The sequence below is a fragment of the Myxine glutinosa genome, chromosome 9 (genome assembly GCF_964187855.1).
Source record: "Myxine glutinosa chromosome 9, kmMyxGlut1.1, whole genome shotgun sequence".
Classification (NCBI taxonomy): Eukaryota; Metazoa; Chordata; class Myxini; order Myxiniformes; family Myxinidae; genus Myxine; species Myxine glutinosa.
In genome coordinates, this window is record NC_136269.1 from 60,686,751 (window position 1) to 60,713,821 (window position 27,071).

The 27,071-nt window shown below is 50.2% G+C and overlaps 1 protein-coding gene across 1 annotated transcript in view; it reads left to right on the forward strand.

The window, feature by feature from the left end:
- LOC137418542 (uncharacterized) overlaps window positions 1-23,866 on the forward strand; it is a 46,843-nt gene extending 22,977 nt beyond the window's left edge. The window contains exon 10 of the mRNA XM_068104624.2: window positions 23,125-23,866. Within this exon, the coding sequence (XP_067960725.2) occupies window positions 23,125-23,375 (251 nt within the window). The 3' untranslated portion in view covers window positions 23,376-23,866. The remainder of the gene's footprint in view (window positions 1-23,124) is intronic.
- The last annotated feature ends 3,205 nt before the right edge of the window (window positions 23,867-27,071 follow it).

Below are 27,071 nucleotides of genomic sequence, written 5' to 3' on the forward strand. Positions count from 1 at the left end.
AGGGGTAATTAAAAAAGAGTGTCAGACGGTACATGAGGACCTGACGAGGAAAATGGACAAGGTGGTAGAGGTAATGGAGGTTAAAGAGCGGGAGGTGCGGGAGCACATAGAAAAAAATAAAGTGGAGTTAGAGGAAGAACTTAAAGGGGCGCACGAAGAGATGAAGGAGATGAAGCAAAAATTAGAAGAAGTGGAAGAAGGGGTGAGCGAAATTAAAAAGCGACGGAGAGAGGATAAGAAAGAGATAAAAGAGGAGGTAAAAGAATTGGTCCAGAGTCTGTGTTCGGATCGTGATGATGTGCTCATTAACCGGATGAGGGATTCGCAGGTGATGGAGGAGAAGCGAAGAGAAAGAGGACCCGGTGTAAGTGGTGACCAATATGGTCGTGCGTATGATGCGCCAGGTGATTTAATAAGCTTGGGGGTCGAGATAGACCCGGATGTTCGTGAGAGGCCAAGAGTGAGGTGTATGGCTGGTCCGGAGGGTATGGAACGAGAGGTGCGAGGTGTGGGTGAGCAAGGTTGTGGTGGTGGTGGTATGGAATGGGTAGCGGGTTGCGGAGGTGTGACCCATGCATCGACACCAACAGGGGTAGTTGTTGGAGGGACCGGGGAGGCACGAGAGCCCCTTGGGGGTAGTGTACTGTGGGGGCCCGGCCGGTTCGGCCCCGCGCTGACCCCGCAAGGGGCGACGCACGGGGTCCGGCAGGCGGGCAACGACTCACATACGAGGTGGTCCCACAAGGTCCCACTCGCGCCGTATGACGGCAAGAGTGATCTACGCGCGTACCTGGCGCAGTTCGACTGTGTGTGTAAGGGCAACGGTTGGGGTGAGGACGAAGGTGGAGTACACCTGGTGGCCGCATTGCGCGGCGCGGCGGCGGAGGTGCTGACGGCATTACCAGCGGGTGCTCTCACCCTGCCAGCCCTCCGCGACGCCCTAATTAATCGATTCGGCATAGAACAGCAGAGCGAGCTTGTTAAAGCTCAGCTCGCGCTGCGAAAACGCAAGCCCCAGGAAGCCATCGGGGAACTTGCCCACGACATTCGCCGCGCAGTGGGGATCGCACATGCTAGCATGGCAGCGGATTCCCGGGAAAGCCTGGCGCTGGACCATTTTATCCAGGCCCTCCCGGATATTGAGCTCCGGCAACAGCTCGCCATGTGGCGCCCGCAGACTCTGAGCCAGGCGGCTGACGCTGCGGCCCGTTGGGAAGCAGCGAGGCCCCTGGCCCGAGGGGGCGAGCGTCTGGCAATGGCGGTCCGCCAGGTGGGACCCCCGATGGAGGGCGGACCCCTTAGGGGACCCGCCCCCGACGTGGGTCCTGACCTGGCGGGCATGGTCCGGAGGCTGGTGGACCAGCGCCTGGCGGGACCTGGACCATGGCAGGCGGCCACGGAGGTGGCCCGCGGTGGACCACGAGCGGGTAATCCAATTCGGACCTACAGGGGGGGGAATTTGGAATTCCGGAGGCAAGCACCTTATCAGGTGAGGTGCTATACCTGCAACCGCCTGGGTCACCTGGCGCGGCACTGTCGAAACGCGCGCCGGGATGATCCCCGGCAGTTGAGGTCCTCAACTCCGCCCAGGGGGGAGCGGGTTAGCCGACCCCAGACACCCCCCCGCCAGACCCCGGGAAACTAGAAGGTGTCGGGCACGTAGGGCGGTGTTCGGCAGCAGAGGATGGAGGAGAGCCCTCATTGACGCGACAGGTCATTTATTGTGGCCAAATTGGAACCGGTAGCCTGACAATTCGATGCAAAATTGCCGGCGTGGGGGTAGACGCCGTCGTGGACACAGGAGCTAGCGCCACGATCATCAGCCCTGTGGTCCTTGATTCGAGCGCAGGTGGCTGGGATAAGATCCAGCGCCTGCAAAATTATAGTTTGCAGCTTGCTACCGGGGTAACGGCCCCGATCATAGGGCGTGGTTCTGTGACCCTCAAGTTAGGGTCGGTAAGGAGGGAGATAGATGTTTGGGTGGCGGAGGTGTGCGACCCATGTTTAATAGGGTTGGACCTGTTGACTGCCAGCGGTTGTAAAATCGACTTGTGCCGGGGGATCCTGCAGGTGGGAGTAGAAGAGCTGCCGTTAGGGGGAGTGAGCACGGCCGAGAGAGCGGAGCTGGAGGCTTCCGAGGCCGTGACCATCCCCCCCAGGGCCGAGGCGATAGTGCCGGCCCGGTGGGCAGCTCGCCCAACATGGCAGGAGTCCTGCGGCCTGGTCGAACCGGTGGCAGCGCAGTCCATACCGGGTTTAATCGTGGGCCGCACCCTTGTAAAAACGGACGGACCGGTAGTGGCCGTCCGAGTAGTAAATGTGAGTACAGAACCACGCACTATAGTAAGGGGCACGAGGGTAGCTGGCTGCACCCCAGTTGAGGAAGTCGCGACAGTGAGGGGCGAGAACGTCCAGCCGAGCCGACCCCGGGGGGAGCCTTCAATAACAAGTAGGAATTGGCCCGATCCCATTTGCGAGATGGTAAATCGTAGTAGCGTAGAGTTGGGAGGTACCCAGAGGGAGGCCCTACACAAACTGGTTGGGTCCCATTTGGACCTCTTCTCCCTGTCCACCGAGGATATTGGACGTACGGGCCTGGTGAAACATCAGATCCACACCGGTGAGGCCCGGCCTATTCGTCAGGCCGCCCGACGGCTCCCTTGGAGCAAGAGGGCGGAAGCTGACGAGCAGGTTGCAAAAATGCTCGACGCAGGTGTGATCGAGCCCTCGGGAAGTCCTTGGATGTCACCTGTTGTGCTGGTCAAAAAGAAGGATGGGACCACGCGGTTCTGCGTGGACTATCGCCAGCTAAACAACGTGACACTCAAGGACTCATATCCCCTGCCAAGGATTGATGACACCCTCGATGCCGTTGCGGGCTCAAATTGGTTCACAACTTTGGACCTCAAGAGTGGGTATTGGCAGGTGGAGATGGATAGGGCAGGGAAGGAGAAAACGGCATTTTCCACAGGTAAGGGACTGTATCAGTTTACTGTGATGCCGTTTGGTTTGTGTAACGCCCCCGCCACCTTTGAGAGATTGATGGAGCATGTACTAGGCGGCATGCCATGGCAGTCATGCCTGGTGTACCTGGATGACGTCCTGGTACATGCCCAAACGTTCCCCCAGGCACTAGCTAATTTGGACCAGGTGTTCGGGTGCCTCAGACAGGCAGGGTTGAAGCTGAACCCGAGTAAGTGCACTTTGTTTGCAAGAGAGGTGGCCTATCTAGGTCACGTGATTGGCCGCGAGGGGGTAAAAACAGACCCAGACAAAATTAAAGCGGTAGAGGAGTGGCCCGCACCACGTACCATCAAAGAGGTGCGGGGATTTTTGGGACTCTGCTCCTACTACCGGCGCTTTGTGGCGAAATTTGCGGAGTTGGCCCGTCCCCTCCACCGGCTTACGGAGAAGGGGACGCGATTTAATTGGACACGGGAGTGCCACGAGGCCTTCCAAAAATTGAAGGGGTGTCTAACATCCGCACCCCTTCTAGCTTACCCCACTAGTGACGGGACATTTACCCTGGACACGGATGCGAGCCAGGAAGGATTGGGCGCAGTTTTGTCTCAGACACAGGAGGGCGTGGAGAGAGTGATTGGTTATTATAGTCGGGCCTTAAGTAGGCCCGAGAGAAATTATTGCGTCACTCGCAAAGAGTTATTGGCTATGCTGGCTGCCATGAACCATTTCCACCCGTACTTGTACGGGCGGAAATTTTTGGTTAGAACTGACCATTCCTCCTTGCAATGGCTCCTTCGGTTCAAGGAACCGGAGGGCCAAATTGCAAGGTGGTTGGAAAAGTTGCAGCAGTACGATTTTGATGTGGCCCATAGGGCCGGGAAGGCCCATGGTAATGCGGACGCACTCTCTCGGCGTCCTTGTCTGGGGGAAAACTGTAAATTTTGTGCGAGACACGAGGAGAGGGAGCAATTGGGCGATTCCGCCCCGATTCTCGTCGTCCGGGCAACCCGGGTGAGAGGGCCAATTTTGCCACTAACCGCGGACGAGGAATTTGGAGAGTTGGCTTGGAGCACGGCCCAGCAGGAGGATCCTGTTCTGGGGCCGGTGTTCCAATGGGTCAAATTGGGGCAAAGACCAAAGGGGGAAGAGGTCACCCCCCTCGGGGCGCAGACAAAGGCATATTGGGCTCAGTGGCAGACCCTGGAATTGAAAGGCAACATCTTGTATCGCAAGTGGGTGGAGGTTCCCTCTGATCGAACTTCCTGGCTGGTGATAGTCCCTGACAAATTCAAGAACGTCATATTGCAACAGGTGCATGGTACCCGCTCCGGCGGCCATTTGGGCAGGACAAAGACAATATCTCGGGTCCGCCGGAGGTTCTATTGGGTGAATATGGGGCGCGACATACAGGACTGGTGTCGGAGATGCGACGCCTGTTCTGCCAAAAAGGGACCAGCACGGAGGATGAGGGCCCCCCTTCAATTACATCAGGTGGGGGCCCCCCTTGAGCGGGTGGCTATGGATATTCTAGGACCGCTGCCCCGCACCCGCCAAGGTAATAAGTATATCCTCGTTGTGATGGACTACTTCACCAAGTGGCCGGAGGCCTACGCCCTCCCCAACCAGGAAGCAGGGGTGGTAGCGCAGGCCTTCGTGGAAGGATTTGTGTGCCGGCATGGGATTCCACAGGAGTTGCACACCGACCAGGGACGAAATTTTGAGAGCAAATTGCTAAAAGATGTGTGCAGTCTCCTGTCAATTCGGAAAACCAGAACAACGCCTTTAAGACCTCAATCTGACGGGATGGTGGAAAGATTCAATCGAACTCTAATCCAACAACTGGCACTGTTCACCACCACCCGTCAGGATGACTGGGACGAACATCTCCCTTACTTGCTCATGGCCTACCGAACCAGCCAGCACGGGGCCACCGCATGCAGTCCAGCGTTGCTTATGTATGGGCGGGAGTTACGGGCTCCCGCCGACTTGCTATGCGGTCCCGTGCCAGACACAGTGGTTAACCCGCCGAGGGAGGGGTACGCACGTCACCTAGAGGAAGGCATGGAGCTAGTCCATGCCTTCGCCCGCCGCCAACTCCATCTGGCGGGGGAAAAGATGAAGCGCAGGTACGACGACCGGAGCCAGGGGAGTCAATACGCTCCGGGGATGAAGATTTGGTTCTTTAATCCCCGGAGGCGGAAGGGAAGGTGCCCAAAACTCACCTCCCCCTGGCAAGGCCCAGGAGTCGTCCTGTCGCAAATCTGTGACGTGGTCTTTAAGATCAAAATGGGGCCACGAGCCCTCCCTCGGATCGTCCACGCCGACCGGATAAGACCTTACACCGGCGAGCAGGCGCCCCCGTGGATCGCCTCGGCTTTAGATGCCGAGGCGGGACCCAGTACCTCTGAATAAGGGGGGCTTATTAGTGCCAGAGGACTGGGGGATTGAGGAGCGATAGGCCCGGTGGGAGAGGGTGGCATCCCTGCCACCTTTCCCATGTGGTGGTGGGGCAAAGGAGCAATAGCTTATGGGGTGTATGGCAGTGAAAACTAGCCCGGGTGGGTTAGGATAATGATAGGGATCTAGAAGAGATTGACATTAGGTGACGATAAGTTTAGTTAGTGACTGATACCTGTAGTAGGGACGCAGGTAGATTAGTGTGGATGATAATGACGAGGGAGCGCAATAGTTTAAAGGGACGACTGGGAAGCGCAAGTTTCAGAAGGGAGTAGTTAGCTGAGATGATGCTGTGTGTGTGAGAATTGAACAGGTGTGATTGCACAGGTGTGCAACTGGACAGGTGTGTGGAGCAGTGTATGAGTAGTGAGTGTTGTGGATCAGCGCGAATGCGCTTGGGGAGAGAAGGGTGCCGGTGGCACCAGGTGTGAGAGCACAGGTGTGCAAGTACAGGTGTGTGGAGAAAGTTGGAGTAAGTGGTACGGAGTGGTGTGCATGGTGCGAAGGTGTGGATGGGGGAAGAGTGGACCCCCATCACGGATACCCGGGGCGGGTAGTGTAAGTGTTAGGTAGAGGGTGCAGGTAAATTGTGGTTGGATATTGGCATTTGTGGTGGGGTTGCAGAATGGTGTTGTGGATGGGTGCATTAGTGTTGTGGAAATGGCTGGGCGTGTAGCCTGTTAGTGTGTGTAGTTGTTTGGGCACTCCACCACTGTGAGGATGTCGGCCAGGTGAGGCCGCAGGTGGGCTCTGGGAGCCGGTAGAGTTGTGGATGGGGCCTGAGGATCCCGGGTGTGGATCGGGCAGCCCAGTGCCAGAGAGGGCACGGAGTGGGGAGAGAGCCAGAGGGCCTTCCCCTGGTAGTTAGGTTAGGGTGAGGAGCAGGTAAGCTCGGAGGCAACTGCAGTGGTGGAGGTGTGCAGGTGGGTAGACCCACTGGGAGAGGTACACGCCGCAGCCCAGAAATTGTACGAGGGCACCGGGAGATGAATCGGGGGAGTGAGACCCCAAATTGAAGAGCACCACAGTTTGGCCAATGGGAATTGGTTTTTAGAACCCATAGCGTAAGAGGGCCAATGGGTTGGCCGGAGAAAGACCCCGGGTAGTGTAAAGTTGTTAAAGTCATTTAGGAAATAGTTAGGATTAAAGAACCTGTCGCACCATACGCAGCCACTTACCTGTGGTGATGATGATGACTCCACACCTGTGTTTTCTTTGTTTGTGTTGCAGAAATGAGAATTGCTGTTGGATTTGTGAGACGCATCACGACGTGGATGAGACATTGGGGTGATTCCATCTCTCCCTCCCTAGGAGGGACTGATGATGAATTGGTGATGGCAAATTTTGATGTTGAGTTGGAGATGGCAAATTTTGATGAGAGTTGAAAATGGCAAATTTGATTGGTTAGGAGGGAGAGAAGACGAATTTGGTATATGGGAGGAACGGGGAAGACAGTAGGGATGTTTGTTGATTTGTAAAGTAGATGTTTATGGGTAGTGTTGTGTTTTGTGGATACAGTAAGGGGTAAGGGAGGGGCCATGTAGGTTACCTGGTGGGGGGGGGGGCGTACGATAGGAACGTACCTGTCTCACCTGGTTCCCATGTGCCCCCAGTGTGCATTACCTTATATTGCGTGCACTTTTGCGCCCTTACCACCTTACTCACTTGTCTGCTTCTTCTGTCTCCCACCTCCGAGGATCTGGCTTTGGGGTAGAGAGAGAGGAGAGAGAGGTGCTGGCTACGCAGTTGTGGGCCTGCCCTTTCGCTGTTGGCTGCCTGGATCGATACACCATATGGACCGCAATGTTTGTGGCCACCCACAATGGACCGCAGTTCGTTTGCGGCCAAGCACCACCCGGGGATGGACCTATGGATCAACGTGGCACCTATGCCATACAGGTGAACCACTAATAGTTAACACCACCAAGTGCACCACAAGAAGAGCAAGAGACACCTGCAGGGTTAGGGGTTGTTGAAGTTATTTTTATTCCAATGAACAATGGTGACTGCACCGATTGGTGGTGGGGTGGTGCTTTTGATGCTGGGAAAGGGTGCTCTGCACGTTATTAAAGGCCGTCGGCCACAGAGCACTCGTGGGTTGGTGTATCGATGTTGGCAAGCGCGCTCTCTCTATGCATAACATCTGCATGTGTTCCTCCAAAGACAGGTCCTGGATCGTAGTGTAAATAGCAGCGTAGTCGTGTAAATAATGCTCCCTACCGGCTGTATGTTTAGTTTGAGAATTCTTTCCGGATTCGGTTATCCTGTGGGTGTGTTTCTGTGAGGAGAAGGGTGCAACGTCGCAGGGGGACATATTTACTCATTTGTGAATATCTGTAAAACTGTCGCACTCAGGGTAGAGTTAATAGTAGAGGGAACTACATTGCGTGCCACACTAAAGTAGGTAAAAATTTATCGGGTCGGGACGCCCCGAGGGTAGAGAAGGGTGCAATGTTGCGAATATGGAATTTGACCTCCATATCCTGTTACAGATACGACTTTGATGGTATGGTGGGCCGAGCGGGATGGCCGCCGTATCCGTACAAGTTACCCGATTGTGCCCGAATGTTGACTAATCGCGCTACGCTGGCTCAATAGGAAAGAGAAGACACCCGGCTGGGTTATAATGACACAATACGACACCAGGGTTTCGGTTCTCAAGACCTCCGGAGGAGGTTATATTAAGGCGGAAAAGGTTAGATTACAGGGACAAGAGGGAAACATAGGAAGGTGGGCACTTAAACACACTCTTATATTAACCCTAGACAGACCACAGATAAACGGGACAAGGCTCACTCACACGGGGTTTGATGGCCAGGAAAGCGGCAGTCGATGGCTCAGGTGCACCTGGCTCAGGGACAGAATCGCGTACGGTGGTGTCCAGCAGATGCGGGGAGGTCGCTCAGCGCTCGTGGGTCGCGACTTTGGTCTCAAGCTGGGGAGGTCGCTCAGCGCTCGGGAGGGTGGCGTCTTGTCCTTCCAAGCTCGGGGCGCATCTCTCACGTCACGTCCGGCGCGGGGCCGCGTATATCCGGCGGGGAGTCACGCCCTCGCTCGTTAGCTCCGCCCCATATGGCATCGGCCCATGGCTTCTCATTGGGTGCGGGGGTTACCGGTTCCGCCCTTGACGAGGGGCCGACAGGGAGCCCCCTTCTGGGTAACCCCGTCGAGCACATGTTCAATGGCGGCCAACCGAGCCGGAGTGAGGACGCAAAGCCGCTGTTGTTGTGGTTGTTGTTGGAGCTTGAGATGATGGGAAGAGATGCGGGGAGGTATGGGAAGGTCCTAAACTCCTACTGGTGCCATATCATCACATTCTGGTGCAACGAAGAGTCATAATTAATGGAAACAAGTCCTTAACTGACATAGATTAAGAATAACTAGCAAGATGTCCTATAATTGTCTACGTGTGGTGCGGGGGACCTGGGCACGACATTTAATGGGGGGATGAAGGGGAAGATCGGCTCTAATGGGTGTTGTTTACAGACAATGGGACTAGGGAATGGGGTAAGGGAGAGTTGGGGAGTATCGGAGAAAATAGGGGAATATTTACAAGCGGATATGGAGGCCAAATTCCATATTCGCAACATTGCACCCTTCTCTACCCTCGGGGCGTCCCGACCCGATAAATTTTTACCTACTTTAGTGTGGCACGCAATGTAGTTCCCTCTACTATTAACTCTACCCTGAGTGCGACAGTTTTACAGATATTCACAAATGAGTAAATATGTCCCCCTGCGACGTTGCACCCTTCTCCTCACAGAAACACACCCACAGGATAACCGAATCCGGAAAGAATTCGCAAACTACACATACAGCCGGTAGGGAGCATTATTTACAAGATTACGCTGATATCTACACTACGATCCAGGACCTGTCTTTGGAGGAACACATGCAGATGTTATGCATAGAGAGAGCGCGCTTGCCAACATCGATACACCAACCCACGAGTGCTCTGTGGCCGACGGCCTTTAATAACGTACAGAGCACCCTTTCCCAGCATCAAAAGCACCACCCCACCACCAATCGGTGCAGTCACCATTGTTCATTGGAATAAAAATAACTTCAACAACCCCTAACCCTGCAGGTGTCTCTTGCTCTTCTTGTGGTGCACTTGGTGGTATTAACTATTAGTGGTTCACCTGTATGGCATAGGTGCCACGTTGATCCATAGGTCCATCCCCGGGTGGTGCTTGGCCGCAAACGAACTGCGGTCCATCGTGGGTGGCCACAAACATTGCGGTCCATATGGTGTACCGATCCAGGCAGCGAACAGCGAAAGTGCAGGCCCACAACTGCGTCGCCAGCACCTCTCTCTCCTCTCTCTCTACCCCAAAGCCAGATCCTCGGAGGTGGGAGACAAAAACAAGACAAGTGAGCAAGGTGGTAAGGGCGCAAAAGTGCACGCAATGCAAGGTGATGCACACTGGGGGCACATGGGAACCAGGTGAGACAGGTACGTTCCTACCGTACGCCCCCCCCCACCAGGTAACCTACATGGCCCCTCCCTTACCCCTTACTGTATCAACAAAACACAACACTACCCATAAACATCTACTTTACAAATCCACAAACATCCCTACTGTCTTCCCCGTTCCTCCCATATACCAAATTCGTCTTCTCTCCCTCCTAACCAATCAAATTTGCCATTTTCAACTCTCATCAAAATTTGCCATTTCCAACTCAACATCAAAATTTGCCATCACCAATTCATCATCAGTCCCTCCTAGGGAGGGAGAGATGGAATCACCCCAATGTCTCATCCACGTCGTGATGCGTCTCACAAATCCAACAGCAATTCTCATTTCTGCAACACAAACAAAGAAAACACAGGTGTGGAGTCATCATCATCACCACAGGTAAGTGGCTGCGTATGGTGCGACAGGTTCATCAATCCTAACTATCTCCTAAATGACTTTAACAACTTTACACTACCCGGGGTCTCTCTCCGGCCAAACCATTGGCCCTCTTACACTATGGGTTCTAAAAACCAATTCCCATTGGCCAAACTGTGGTGCTCTTCAATTTGGGGTCTCACTCCCCCGATTCATCTCCCGGTGCCCTCGCACAATTTCTGGGCTGCGGTGTGTACCTCTCCCAGTGGGTCTACCCACCTGCACACCTCCACCACTGCAGTTGCCTCCGAGCTTACCTGCTCCTTGCCCTAACCTAACTACCTGGGGAAGGCCCTCTGGCACTCTCCCCACTCGGTGCCCTCTCTGGCACTGGGCTACCCGGGTCCATCCTCCGGATCCTCGGGCCCCATCCACAACTCTACCGGCTCCCAGAGCCCACCTGCGGCCTCACCTGGCCGACATCCTCACAGTGGTGGAGTGCCCAACCAACTACACACACTAACAGGCCACACGCCCAGCCATTTCCACAACACTAATGCACCCATTCACAACACCATTCTGCAACCGCACCACAAATGCCAATATCCAACCACAATTTACCTGCACCCTCTACCTAACACTTACACTACCCGCCCCGGGTATTCGTGAAAGGGGTCCACTCTTCCCCCATCCACACCTTCGCACCATGCACACCACTCCGTGCCACTTACTCCAACTCTCTCCACACACCTGTACTTGCACACCTGTGCTCTCACACTTGGTGCCACCTGCACCCTTCTCTCCCCAAGCGCATTCGCGCTGATCCACTCACTCACTACTCATACACTGCTCCACACACCCGTCCAGTTGCACACCTGTGCAATCACACCCGTCCAGTTGCACACCTGTGCAATCACACCTGTTCAATCCTCACACACACGGCATCATCTCAGCTAACTACTCCCTTCTGAAACTTGCGCTTCCCAGTCGTCCCTTTAACTATTGCGCTCCCTCGTCATTATAATCCACACTAATCTACCTGCGTCCCCACTACAGGTATCAGTCACTAACTAATCTTAACGTTACCTAAGGTCATCTTCTCTAGATCCCTACACACCATATCCTAACCCTCCCGGGCTAGTTTTCACTGCCATACACCCCATAATCTAGTGCTCCTTTGCCCCCCACATGGGAAGGATGGTGGATTTGCCATCCCACCACATCGGGGGTCTCTCACTACCAATTTTGCACATCAAATTTCAACAAATCAAAAATTTGGCCAATCACTGCCCATCATCTGCCAATCACTACTGCCAATCCTTGGCCAATCATCAAATTTTGTTTTTCTCTAATTTTGGGTCCAAAACACTAACCTCATCACCCAGTCTACTCACTAATACCTCTCGGTGCGCCAATCCCTGTCCAAAGCCCGGCTTCGTAAAGCCAAGCAATGGATGCTGGTTGTTTTGTGCCAGCGGCTGGATGCGTCCCGCATTCGGTGCAGGGACGGGGGCTTACCCGGGCCGAGATCCCACGCATCACCTCGGCGTGGAGCCATCCAATGTCCCGATCTCGACCTGCCGGAATGCCTCAACAAAAGGTGGTCGCCATGACGACCCTTTCTATCAGGCTGCCAGCTCCGCCTAGTGGAGCCTGGACGCGGCCGTTCAAAGCGAGGCCCGGCACGCACCGAGGGCCTGCTTCGGCTAAAAGTCGCTCTAACCTCTAACCCGGTCACCGTCGATGCTTCACCTGCTTGCTTACACCCCGCAGCCCGTTCCTTGCTCACACATCCAGCCGTGCTCATGCTCCTCGTACCTTTCCTTACACACCCAGGTACACTCATTCTACTCACAGCCTTGGTCACACACCTGACCACCGAACACTTTGGCACACATTCGTCGCTCGCACACCTCACCAATACACCTCTTCGCGCCCCCTCCTCGGTCACCTCCTCTGTGACAATCACAGGTGTGCCCTCATTCGCACACCCTACCACGTGCCTCACCACCAACTCCAGCGTGCATTCCCACTCACGCTCTACCATTCCAGGTGTGCATCCTTCCATCCCAGGTGTACATCCTCGCTCACCTGTCACAACTAACTCACGCTCCATGTCACTCTCACTACTTTCACCTCCATTCCTGACAGCGCACTCACCCTTACTCTTGACAGCGCACTCTTTCCTCATGCACCTGTCCGTCACACACCTTTCTCGCGCACACTCTCCCGTTACACCCTCTGTAACACTCACCACAGGTGGACACTCTTCCTTTCTTCTGACAGCGCACTCTTTCCCCATGCACCTGTCCGTCACACACCTTTCTCGCGCACACTCTCCAGTTACACCCTCTGTAACACTCACCACAGGTGCGCATTCTTCCTTGCCTTTGACAGCGCACTCTTTCCCCATGCACCTGTCCGTCACACACCTTCCTCGCGCACACTCTCCCGTCACACCCTCTGTAACACTCACCACAGGTGTGCATTCTTCCTTGCCTTTGACAGCGCACTCTTTCCCCATGTACCTGTCCATCACACACCTTTCTCGCGCACACTCTCCCGTTACACCCTCTGTAACACTCACCACAGGTGTGCATTCTTCCTTGCCTTTGACAGCGCACTCTTTCCCCATGTACCTGTCCATCACACACCTTTCTCGCGCACACTCTCCCGTTACACCCTCTGTAACACTCACCACACCGCGCTTCCATGTGCTCCCTCGCACACACGCTACAACCGACTCATTCTCGCCAACACCCTCACTCCTTGGCACACACTTTTTCCTCACACACCCCAGAGTCGGACTTTCTCGCACACCTCCTCTTTCGCACACCAGACCTGTCACACACCTCACCAACGGCCTTTCACGAACACCCGGATCCAAACCAATCCCCAAGCTTTTTAAATCCCCTGGCGCATCATACGCACGACCATATTGGTCACCACTTACACCGGGTCCTCTTCCTCTTCGCTTCTCCTCCATCACCTGCGAATCCCTCATCCGGTTAATGAGCACATCATCACGATCCAAACACAGACTTTGGACCAATTCTTTTATCTCCTCTTTTATCTCTTTCTTATCCCCTCTCCGTCGCTTCTTAATTTCGCTCATCCCTTCTTCCACTTCTTCTAATTTGTGCTTCACCTCTTTTATTCCCCGGTACGTCTCCTCAAGCTCGTCCTCCAAGGCTACCTTGACCGTTTCCATGTGCGTCCTCACCTGCCGGTCCGTCGTCTCCATTACCTCTATCACCTCGTCCAACCTCGTTGTCAGTCCCTCACGTACCATCTGACATTCCCTCTTTGTCGCTATCAAGTCGTTTTTTATGTCGTTTTGTGTCGCTTTTAAACCTCCTAATACCGCAGTGTTCCTTTGAACCTGCTCCACTAACTCCGTCTGTCCCACCGTCAGCTGCTCCACCTCCTGCGTCAGGTCCTCTATGCCCCCTTGTAACTTTACAGTCCCCTTTCTCACCTCCTTCTCCATGTGCTCCTTACAGTGCCTCACCTCCTCGTGCACTCCTCCGACCTCCTCACTCACTCCTCTTCTGATCTCCTCTCCCATCACTTGCATCTCCTGCCCAGATGCCACCCTCATCTGCTCCATTTCCTCCCTGTGAGCATCCAGTTTGGTTTCTACCCCCATTCTGACCCCCTCTATCTGCTGCTCCATTTGTTTAACTTCCCTTTCCGCTTGGTCCCTCATGTCCCTCAATTTGCCTTCCATACTGTTTTCTAACCCCTCTAACCCATTTTTCACTCCCTCTATCTGATTCTCCTGGGCAGCCATTCTATTTTCTACCCCCATTAACCCATTTTTCACTTCTTTTATCCCGTTGTCTAACCCCTCAAAATTATTGTCTAACTTCTCAATTTTCTTGTCTAACTTCTCACCGGTACCCCTCGCTTCGTCCCTCATTACCCCCATTTGGTTTCCCATTACCCCCATTTGGCCCTCTAATCGCCCACTATCAACCCTCATTTGGCCCTCCATCCTATCCATTTTTGCATTCAGTTGGGTCAAGAATAATCTGAGGTCAAACCCGGTTTGCCCAGCGTCCCCAGCCGCCACCGCAGGCTCGCCCTCCGCGGCGACGCTATTTTGGGACCCTTCAACCACGTGAGCGAGCGCGCCATTTTGCGCGCCCGCTACTTCGTGCGTGACGGCGCTATTTTGCGAACCTGCCGCCCTCACTGCTTCGCTCTCCTCCTGTCCCTCATTTTGGTCCTGGATCGACCCTGCTTCACTCTCCCCTACCGGACCCCAGCCGTCTTGACCCGCCATAGCGCGACTTTCAAAATTCGGGTTTTTATTTTTATTTTTTTTTGTAAAACACAATCAAATTTCGCTGTTATAATTTCGAGCGCGTAAACGCGCTCCGGGTCCAATCTCACTCCTGACACCAATTGTTACAGATACGACTTTGATGGTATGGTGGGCCGAGCGGGATGGCCGCCGTATCCGTACAAGTTACCCGATTGTGCCCGAATGTTGACTAATCGCGCTACGCTGGCTCAATAGGAAAGAGAAGACACCCGGCTGGGTTATAATGACACAATACGACACCAGGGTTTCGGTTCTCAAGACCTCCGGAGGAGGTTATATTAAGGCGGAAAAGGTTAGATTACAGGGACAAGAGGGAAACATAGGAAGGTGGGCACTTAAACACACTCTTATATTAACCCTAGACAGACCACAGATAAACGGGACAAGGCTCACTCACACGGGGTTTGATGGCCAGGAAAGCGGCAGTCGATGGCTCAGGTGCACCTGGCTCAGGGACAGAATCGCGTACGGTGGTGTCCAGCAGATGCGGGGAGGTCGCTCAGCGCTCGTGGGTCGCGACTTTGGTCTCAAGCTGGGGAGGTCGCTCAGCGCTCGGGAGGGTGGCGTCTTGTCCTTCCAAGCTCGGGGCGCATCTCTCACGTCACGTCCGGCGCGGGGCCGCGTATATCCGGCGGGGAGTCACGCCCTCGCTCGTTAGCTCCGCCCCATATGGCATCGGCCCATGGCTTCTCATTGGGTGCGGGGGTTACCGGTTCCGCCCTTGACGAGGGGCCGACAGGGAGCCCCCTTCTGGGTAACCCCGTCGAGCACATGTTCAATGGCGGCCAACCGAGCCGGAGTGAGGACGCAAAGCCGCTGTTGTTGTGGTTGTTGTTGGAGCTTGAGATGATGGGAAGAGATGCGGGGAGGTATGGGAAGGTCCTAAACTCCTACTGGTGCCATATCATCACATTCTGGTGCAACGAAGAGTCATAATTAATGGAAACAAGTCCTTAACTGACATAGATTAAGAATAACTAGCAAGATGTCCTATAATTGTCTACGTGTGGTGCGGGGGACCTGGGCACGACATTTAATGGGGGGATGAAGGGGAAGATCGGCTCTAATGGGTGTTGTTTACAGACAATGGGACTAGGGAATGGGGTAAGGGAGAGTTGGGGAGTATCGGAGAAAATAGGGGAATATTTACAAGCGGATATGGAGGCCAAATTCCATATTCGCAACAATATATATGTATATGTATATGTATATATATATATATATGTATATATATGTATATATATATATATATGTATATGTATATGTATATATATATATGTATATATATGTATATATATATATATATGTATATATATACACACACACACTAAATCAGAAGTCAAAACACCATGTATAAATAGAAAGGAACTGGGGACAAATTTAGATGTTAAATTATCAGAGCTGGAAGGGAAGGTCAACACAAATTTACCAAAAACTTTATGGGAATGTTGAACTTCCAGCCTCAGAGCAGACATGGCCCCAATACACCTCTTCCATTACACCAAGTTTTTACCTCGTATATTTTATTTTGCCATATCGATTAATAAAGCAAATGTAACACAAAAAAGTGCTGAGGAATACAGGTAAGTCACTGTTTAAGGTTGGATATATATATATATATATATATATATTGTCGTGCGACTCCCGGTTATAGTAAGGGCATTTTATGAGATATTTCACAAATCTGTTAACTAAATTGTTACCAAAAAATTTCTTCACCAATATGTTTGTAAAGGTGTGTAATATGTGTTAAAATGTTGAAGTTCAACTCCCGTGGGAAACCCAGAAAAAAAGCTGAATTCGGGTACCGAAAAATTATTTTCGAGAATTTCTATTTTTTAAAATCGGCCCTTAAGTAACTTATGAGGGGTCAAATAAGGGTTTTTCATGATTCTGAGTTGATTGTTAACATTTATATTTTCACTTTTACATTTACACACAAAGTAGCTTTTATTTCACATACATATATAATACTCGAGTTATTTCTCATTCACAATGTCAGAAGTTTCAACAGTCATTGTCTATGTCTTCTTCAGACTCAACAACATCATGACTGCAGTTTCTGCATGTAATGCCATTACAGACTCCACAGGCCGAGATCCACGTGACCCCATTCTTCTTGCAGCTGCATCGCCGGTTGCTGCAATCTCCATGACAATTACAGCTCGTGAACTGCAATAGCTCCTCAAGAGCCGTGGGGTCCAGTGTTGGAACTGGCTCATACCCATGCACACCTATTGTCCATCCATAGTCACTGGGGTTCAGAGACATGCTCTGTAGAAGGATCCAGTCCCGGGTCTGCAGGTAGGCACGGAGTGAATGTTGTGCAGCTGCACCCTCTGTTGGAGGTAGAGTCTCTGGTTTGATCACTCCTGCCGCTGCCTTCCTTGAGAACATGTTGTACTGAATTTCACCCAATGTAGTATCTCGTCCATGGTAAATGTACTTGAAAATCGCAGTACCAGCCTGAATCACTGTTTCCTTGGGGGCTTCTGTGTCAAGGAAGATGTTTCTTCCTGGCTCAAGCTTTCTTCCTGTTTCTTCTTCTTCAAGGAAGAAGAAGAAAAGCTGTTTCTCATTCTTCCTCTGCTCAGTCCACCTTGTGACTTGGCTGCCTTCATTAATGTCTGCTCAATGCAAATGTCACACCATGTGCCGGACCACTCATGACTTGAGTAACGGACAACGTGGTTCCCGTGGGCAGTGAGACGTTCTAAGGTGTCTTTGTAAGCAGGCAAAGTTTCTAGTTCCTTCATGAGTTGACAGTACAGCCGTGCGCCCTTGGCATACTGATGGCCTGCAGCGGCAAAGATGTGAAGCATCTTGGTAACAATGCAGGACAGATGCCCATTGTGGTCTGCAAGTCGCTCGGTTCTGATAAAGACCTTGATCACATCTACCATGTGGTGGTACTCCACCCAGAGTGCAGGTGTTCTTCCTCCTTTTGCGAGTCGTTTGAAGGTTTCTTCAAACTTTGCTCAAACACTGGCACTACTGGGTTTGAGTGTCTAGCTCCCATCTTCCCATCAGCCACCTTCTCCATGAAGGTCTTCATGTCACCATGCTCCTCCTCAGTGAAGGCAAGTTTCATGATGTGTTGATAGATGGCTGCATCGATGAGGAGGTGAACACGGATTGCCTTGTCAAAACATCCTCCATCCATGATGTGGTTGGCTGTCGTACTTCCAGGATAGATCAACTGGATCACATCTAGTAGTCCAGAATCTTCCATGATGTTACCCATTGATCCAAGATAAGACCAGCAGGTGAAAACCACCCAACCTTGGAATGACGGGTAGATTTGCCTGCTTTATTATATTCACAGCCTTCAGCCAAATCGGAAGATCAAAGGTCACTATAGCGACCCCAGCGCGCCGTATGCACTCTTTCAGAGTGGTGAAGATGGTGTTGAGGTCATTAGGGTCTCCTTCAATAACTGGGAGGAACTCGATCTGTGTGCTCTGCTTTGCATCATTAGCATGGATTCTCTTCATCCAGCCATTCCAGTTGGAGTGTGGGAACTCGATCGTTGGCTTTGATCACCCACCCCGCTGCCCAGTGTGTCACCTGGAGTGAGGAGTGGCTGATCATGAGCCAGGGAGGAGGAAAGCTCAGCAAGGGGGAGAAACATGATCGCGTTCGTTCCAATCCGTTTCCTGTTCGTAAATGGAATAATCTTTACTTCAGTTCCTCTCAGGATCTTAGCTTTGTCGAGTGCCTTCAACTTCACCCGGGGGAAAGCTGCTGTTTGTGGATCTGGCAAAGGTGGTGCCGGAGAGGTGACTTCGATCAAACCCATTGAGTGAAAGGGAGTGTTTCCGTGAATAGAGACAATGTTTAAATCTATATTGTCTCCAACAAACTGAGTGACTACATTGTTTGTTTCCCCAACCTCCATAAAGACCACCTGATCATTACTTGACAATTCACTTTCACTGGCTGGCACTTTGGCTGTCATCACTGATTGATCCTCAAGCGCAGCATCAACCGCAACCTCATCATTGATCTGTTCATCGGTTTCCTCCACAATGGTGTCAAGAGTGCCAGAAGTATCTGGAACATCATCTCCACTCCTACTATTAAGGAAGCAGTATTTGTAGTTTTGTGTCTCCGTGTAAGACTCAGTGTATCCCAGCCGGTAGAACTTGTTGAGCATCCATTTTGACCCAAATCTATGATCAAGTTGTATGGCAAGCCCCATTTGGTGTGGCAATATTCCAGACCGAGGTCGACAGGCCTTAATAAAATTCTGCCCCCAAACGGCAACTCTTTCGTCTGTCTTGCCAATCGGTCTCAAGAACATCTGAAGGCTTGCAGGAACAAGTGTCAGCTGACTATCGATGTCAGTCATACTGTGTGTGGTGGGGTATGACTTTGGACCTAAATCAATCAAGGCAATATCATTGGATATGAACTTGAGTGCCGTCTTTATGATCTGAGTCTTTCTCATCTCCATGGTCAAGATTAGCATGATTGCTCTCGCAGAATATTGTCGGTGCCATCTTTGAGACAGAGTACATCTGCCCTTCTTTCCTGTGTTGTGAAATACAAGGTGTCTTTGTATTTCTCTAGAAGTTTTATCTTTAGCCAATGCTTTGAATAAGAAAGGCTCTTCTCTGGTGACTGATCAAACTCCTGCAGCTTTTCATGGACTTGGTCCATGTTCATTACCCCATGCTCTAATTCTGAGTCTAACCATTCGCAGAATTCAATAAAAACTGCCTCTCGCTCCTCATCAATACTCCTCTGTCCTCTCTTCCTTTTTCCTTCCTCATCAGTCTTGGACAAACTGTCACCTCTCGCAAACATAAGTTTGCATCGCAAATGGTAGTGTTTCTTCTGCTACCAAGTCGTTGATCCCTTCCAGGCGTCCAGTGACTTCAGTGCCCGTCATCCCCGCGACTCCGTGCTGTCTTCAGCAAGCTTGCCTTCAGTGTATCTGCAGTCAAATTATCTGGCACTCTATTTCTTTCTAGCTTGTGCTGGATTATTTTTGTAGAGCTGGGCTGGTTGGTTGCAAAGAATGCATACATCCTTATACAGGAGGTCAACTGACTGTGATCTTCTAGAACTGCAGCCAGTTGATGAACTGAACTCACAAGTAGTGCGTCTTCTCTTCAACTTTGATGACTCTTTCTCTGCCTTTGATGCTTGAGCTGACTTCTTGGTGGTTGCAACAAAGTTGTTGTACAGATCATTTTTACACTTCTGGTGGTACCTCAGTTTTCCTTCCTTTTGAGCCTCCTTCATACGTTCCACAACAGTAACATTTTCGACAGTTTCTGCTTGTTTCAATAAAGTTGAGTATCCCTTTGGAGTTGCCTGTATGAGCCTTTCAGCTGGTGTATCCGAGCGTGCACAGATGAAGCAATTGAGCACAGGTGGAGTAACGTCTTCATCCATATTGCTAGACTCCATGTCCTGCAAAGTAGAAAATGAGATATATTTAGAAATTATTTTTCCACAAAGGAGTGTCTGTGGTGAAATATAAATGTTAACAATCAACTCAGAATCATGAAAAACCCTTATTTGACCCCTCATAAGTTACTTAAGGGCCGATTAAAAAAAATATAAATTCTCGAAAATAATTTTTCGGTACCCGAATTCAACAGCTTTTTTTCTGGGTTTCCCACGGGAGTTGACCTTCAACATTTTAACACGTTATTACACACCTTTACAAACATATTGGTGAAGAAAATTTTTGGTAACAATTTAGTTAACAGATTTTCATATGTTTCCCTTACTATTAACACCAGAAGGTCGTGGATAGACCAAACCGGTTTATTCGGAGGCAATGACCAAACGCGGATTTTACTGTCGTGCGGGAGGAAGGAGGAAAATGGAAGCTGCGCAAGCGCTTACCTTGTGTGCCGACTGCAGCTTCGATCCCACAAGGAAATTAATTCAACCGGGCACAGGTTTAAATGAGGGGAAAAAAAAAAAATACAAGGGTTTATTGCAAAGGAAATCGGGACAGGGAAAAGCACGCGCCGGTAATAAATATCCTAATTGGGACATCCCCACACGACAGATTTCAGAAACGAGACGAGGGAATCTGAATTAAGGAAAAGAACACGTCATGTAATTGTGAAATGTGTGAACTTATCTGTCATCTTGCGTCCTCAAGCTCTGCCGCACACCACCAGGCGCCTCGCTCCAAGCACCACAGCAACGCGAAGGCCCGAGCCAACACCCACTCCATTCGCACACGAGGCCCCAAAGCAGGAAAAACACCGCGTCCAACACAGGCCAGCAACTCCAAGCGAGGTCGATCTTCACACACGATCGGCCTGCCACGTCCCAGTCAGCTCTCCCGAAGCAAGCGAACTCCACTCGGGCTATCACTCAACTCAACTCGGGCTGCGCAATACGAAGAAGAGCAGAGAAAATGTTCAAGAGCACGAACCGCAAGACTCTCCAGACCAACTGCGTATCCAGGTTTGCTGCTGCTCCAAGCCAAGCGCAAATCCAACCTCGCTCTCTCTCTCCAAACGGCGTTCAGCACTCTCTTAAATAACCTTGTTGGTGACGTCACGTCAGCCTTAGCGCGCTACCCAATCAGTGCCCTCCACTGACTCGCCGGCTGGAGGTTCACGCCTACCACGCCACCCCAATCACAGGACCGTAGCATGTAGCGTGGTAATAGCACGTAGCGTGGTGATAGCACGTGGCACTCGATGTGGCTTGGCCTGTCGGAGGTGTAACTGGTGGCCATCGGCGGTGCCCCGGCCTGGTTTCTTTGCCTGTTCCTTCCGAAGTCAGTCAGGGAAGGGAGTCATTTAATGTTGCACTAAGGCGATCCTAACTAAGTGTCTAAGTGGTTGTGGTGCCAAAAGGGACAAAGGTTTGGCTGACCAGGTGAGACATACAGGGGCTTTATTCTTTAATCCCTAACTCTACTTATCATTCGAACATCCTGGTATGCTCACAAGTATACTCTTACCCGACAAAACGCCTATACATGAAGAACTTATTACAGGGTAGATTCCTTACCGTGACAGACTAAGCACGTTACCTACACAGATCTATCTGGCTCTTCATATTGCTACCCCCACTGACATAACTATATATATATATATATATATATATATATATATATATATATATATATATATATATATATTGTTGTGAATTTGAGAAGTGTTTTTTTTGTGTGTAAATATCACCCTCCGTGTTGTGTGTAAAGGTCAAAGGTCGTCCCTTAGTTAGTCCATATCCAATCACGTAGCAAATCATAGATTTCCCTTTTCAGTAGTTATCTCCTTGTGTATTAGTTTAAGGCTCTGTTCCCACTAGTTGACACTGCATTGCACCAGATGACATAAGGTAGCTCCCTTCCATTCCCAAAGCCTCCATTGCCAACTGCATTGGGCGGTTTTCAGCATTTGCCACCATTGGCCATGTGCTCCGTCTCGGGGAAGAAGGGCGTTGCCCTCCACTCGTCATGAGAAGGTGGAGCCCAGCAAGCCCCCACCAGCCAATCGGGGCTGGTGAGACACCATCACGGGCGTGGCGCGGCTTGATCGCGACGGGCCTTATAAAAGGGTGTGGGGAAGGATTGCGAGGAGAGATGCGTTGGAGAGCGAACCCGTCACGCCACGCCCCCCACGAGAGAGGAGATACGAGAGATGACCTTTGACTCCACCACACAGCTTTGACTCCACCACGCAGCTTTGACTCCACCACGCAGCTTTGACTCCACCACACAGCTTTGACCCGCTGCTATGCGGGAACCAGTTTGCGGTGGCATCGGTGGCCGTCGATGTCCAGCCCGACGTCCCGTGCGGGATCAAGCTCCAGCCAGCGTCCAGCTGAACCTTCCTCTCCCTCCAGCCATCCACCTCCTGCCATTCCTGTCATCATCCCCTGTGTAAGTGTGCTCGTAGTGTCTTTTGTCTTGTCCCTGGGGTTAAGTAAGACTGCAATAGGTAAGCTAGTGTTGCACTGTGTCCTTCTGGTCCGTCCCTCTTTCTGCCTTTATTTTATTATCCTTCCTCCTCCTTGGTTTCTTTTGAATTGTAAATAGTAATAAATTATATTTGTATTTCCTACTTCTGTCTTCCTCTTCTTCACATCCGTCTTTGTGATTTCCCTCATTGGACACCTGTGGCACTATTTGGCCAACGTTCAGGATCGCGTTAGTCTCTGCTAATGGTTTGTGCCACGGTTGCTAGACCGCTCGGCAATTAACATCTGTCTGCGGTTACGAACGAGGTTGTGCACCTGCCTCTTCGGGGGTAGCTGTGCAACTTCAGGACTCACGTCGGTCAGTCAGACAAGGGGGTTGATCCCCCCTTGATAAGGGGAAGAAGGCCGACGGAGAGATCCGTAACAATATATATATATATATATATACACACACACACACACATCGTCACATGGCTTTACCGACAACGCTTCATGGACAGTTTTTTGATATTGTATTTGGAGACGATTTGGCCACAAATATACATGCATGTTTACTCCATTATAAGATACTGTTCTGTATAAAATTTGTGGCTGTTGGAATATTTGATTAATTCATTTCACTTGTGGCAGGTTCTCGGGATGAAAAAATGGTCATTTTTGCCATTGTGCTGGGTTCCCTTGGGTGTGGCCTCTTCGTTTTCCTCCTTGTGGCCATGGTGGTCATTGCAATGACACATAAGTTCCAAAAGAACTTGCGGGCAACATTCTTTCCTCATTTGAATCGTGACAACTTGAATCTTGCAGCACCATCCTGGAATTCTTCCCAAAACACAGGCAGGGACTACCTTACAGGGTTTGGCCCAGAAGAACATCTGCTGTGAGACCACACACAACTTTGACATTCTGAGTGCTTCAAAATTAGTAATTGCTTGAAACGAGGATTGTACAAATGGTTTGGTTAAAAATACATTTTGTTGCTGGTTGTGGGAGGGGAGGTTAATGAAATCAAAGTATTGCAGTTTTAATTTCTCAAAGGAGACCTATGATGTTACCAGTGCTTTGAATGGTTGGTTAAAGCCATTCCTTCTTTTGTACTTTATTTGCCTTGATGCTTAAATGGATTTAAAATAAACAGGTTTATAATAAATGTTTTTGTTTAAATGGATTTGTTGTGAATTTTCTTTGAGTGCAAAGTAACTTTCGAAGTTTGCTGATTTGTTCCTGTGTTGGGCACCATTACTGTTCAAGTGCTCATGGCTTTATTTTGAGCATAGTTTATACATGAACCCAGATGTATGGTTGTGAAGTCTAATATAGTTTTGTTTGCATGTTTCTGAATAAGTTTTGAAAATTTATCTGGCCCCACCATGTTATTGAACATTTTCCGCCCCCCCCCCACCCCCCCCCCCCAGCTTTGTGTAACAAATAATCCATGGTATGGGGGGGAGGGGTTGGTATGCTTGTATGGCATATTGTTTCATGTTAAAGGCCTGAGGTTGGTTAACATTATCTAAAAGCATGGAAACGCAAGATTGCTATAAAATTCAATGTTGGGTTTCTTTGACACGCTGCAACGTGTGCCGATGTGAAATTTTTTTTTGTAAGTTTGGAACAAATTGATTTGTACTTAATATTAAATATGGTATTTCAGACTGAAGCTTAACTAGCTTGTCTATATAACTAGATATTTATTTTAAAGTTGCACACAGGCAAGGTGCTTTATCAGGTGTTAACGCATAGTTGACAAATTGAAAGTACTGACTTGTACTGCTCACTTGACAATATCTTGGTTTTGTATACAGCTGTAGCCTTTTAATCTATTTCAAATTGCAAGATTAAGTATTTGAACTGCAACATATCAAGAGTTGGAAAGATAGCTTTGTTAGTGTGCTCACCTGGGTATTCCCTTCCCCATGGGAGCTTGACCTAGTGCAGTAAAAAGATTAGCATTTTGGTTAATAATCCATGGTTTTTAAACGAGTAATACCTGTTCTCTCAAACAAGCTATCTGCTCGTATTGGGCGTGTCAATATCCCCTGCTTCATGTGGCAGATGCACATGTCCTTTTGGTAATACTCGTATCACCAATTTCCTCGGAGTGGAAAAAGTGTCAATACCCACCATCTGGCAGTGGTTAAACCATTTGCATTATTCTGTGCATGGGAAAATTCTGCAAAATTGGGAGTGGCCCGGCTGTTTATAATGACCAGACATGCAGAGATTTCCCTAGTTTTAATATTTCACCCAGTAAAATGTTGCCTACAACCCAAAAAGTTGTCCAATTCCATGGAAACCAGTTGTTTGGAAATGCATATACTTTATAGAAACTGCAGGTAGTGGCCAAAAGACACCAACCAATGGCTTCTACAGGAGTGGCTGATAAATTAAGTAAATACCATTTCAGCATGCTTGGGGTTATGTATTTATTTAAAAAAAAAAAAAAAAAAAAAAAAAAATGCAGACCTGGTTAGCCATATGACTGCAAGAGACCCCTCCCCACCTCCATCCACAGCACATGTGGTCACTCAATGGTTGGGGACATGACATATCCAAATGTCGGCCTTTATCACCCAATCGAACATTTTGAGATATTCTGGAATGATACCTGAGTGTTTTCCACCAGCAAAGTGGGGCAAGTGAAGGGTTTGTATTGCCTGACTAGGTTCTCAAGGTGGTCCCTACTGCCCCCCAGTGGGTGCTGGGAACTTTCAGTGGGGTGCTCGAGTCCATGGGCGGTAGGGTGGTGCTGGCAATGATTTGGGGGGCACTGGCGATTTGCAGTGCTCATTGGGCTTCCTTCAGTCTGAACAGGTTACCTGGCGCCATTCGGCAAATTGGCCATCCAATCAACGACCACATTCTTTCCCCCTTCGCATTGTTTTTATGATCACATATTCGCTGATGTCATGTAGGTATTTTCGTCCATACATGCTCATGCAAAACATGATAGTGTATGACACCAGCGAAATACTATTGGCCACCAATGCGGCCAATAGTACAACACTTTTTTGTCACGTGGTGCCATTTCAACCAATCGGCTTGCAAGAATCTTTTTATGCAGGATATAATACACTATTGGTGCTGGACTATTCAACGTGCCCAGTTCAACTTTACAGCCTGACCTTGCCAGCACAGACATTGGGCAAGGTATGAACAGTCAGTGTTAGCGCTGGTGTTAGTCTTTTGACATTTTGGCGTGTTGATTTCGTTATTCAAAAAAGCTTCACGCCTGGTCGGCTTCAAGATGTCGGCCTCAAAGAAAAAGTGTCAGTATTCCGTTGAATACATCAAGTATGGATTCATTCCATCTCCGACGAACAAACAGTTACCGATGTGTTGTGTGGTTTCACGCTGTCCAATGAAGCAATGAAACCATCTCGACTGAGCGAGCACCTGGGTAAAAAGCACAGTGATAAGGCTTGTGCAGAGGTCAGCTATTTCCAATCACTGAAAGAGAAATTTGAGAAGCGATCCATGGTAACAACAATGTTCAAAGCCAGCCAAAAGCTCATGGATAAAGGACGAAGCGTCGTATAAGCTGTCATTGCTCATCGCCAGATCTGGAAAACCGTATTCAATCGGCGAATAGTTGATCAAACCAGCTGTTGGGGAAGTGATAAAAACCGTTATGGGCCAGGATCTGAATCGGTTCACTAGTCGATTGCTCAGCAATGACTCTGTGGCCAGGCAGATTGATGAAATGTCATCAGATGTAGAAGATAAGCTGTGTAGTGAGCTGAGAAGCACACACCGCCATCCAGCTGGATGAGTCCACTTTGCGTGACAGTGAAGCCCTGTTACTCTGCTACGTTCGCTTCATCCGTGATCAGGAAATGGTGGAAGAAATGTTGTTTGCCCGCTCTCACCAGACCGATACGAAGGGTTCTTTCATCTTCCAAACGTTGGAGAAGGACTTTACTGATACGAACATACCGATGGAGAACATTCTCGCTTGCGCGACCGATGGGGCACCAGCGATGGTTGGCCGCCAGCATGGTATTATTGCGCTTCTGAAGAACCAGGTACTGTCCGTGTTCGCCGTTCACTGTTGTGCACCGCCAGCATCTTGTAGCAAAAGCTCTCAGCACCAGACTTCATACATCACTCCAAACAGTAATCAAAGGAGTGAATAAAATCAAGGTGTCGTCTCTGCATGATCGGCTGTTTCTTCAGGTTTGCCAGGAGAACGATGAGGCATTTGAGCGCCTCCTGTTGCATACCGAAGTTAGATGGTTGTCCAAAGGCACTTGTTTGACCTGTTTCCATGCCTTCTTCTCAACAGTGGTCGAGTTTCTGTCGTAAATTGATACGGAGCTATCGGAGAAAGTGAATGCGATTGAGCATGATGTGGCTTACCTCACGGACATATTCAGTATACTGAATGATGTCAACAAACAACTCCAGGGTGACCATATGACGCTGATTAAAGCAAAGAAAGTGATCGGCACGTTCGTAACCAAGGCGACTCTGCACAGGGAAACCCTCGGACGCAGAGATATGTACCGCTTTCCCCGGTTGGCAAAGGAAACTGCTGTTTCTGATGAAGAGCTGCTCGTTTATTGCAATCACCTTGAGAA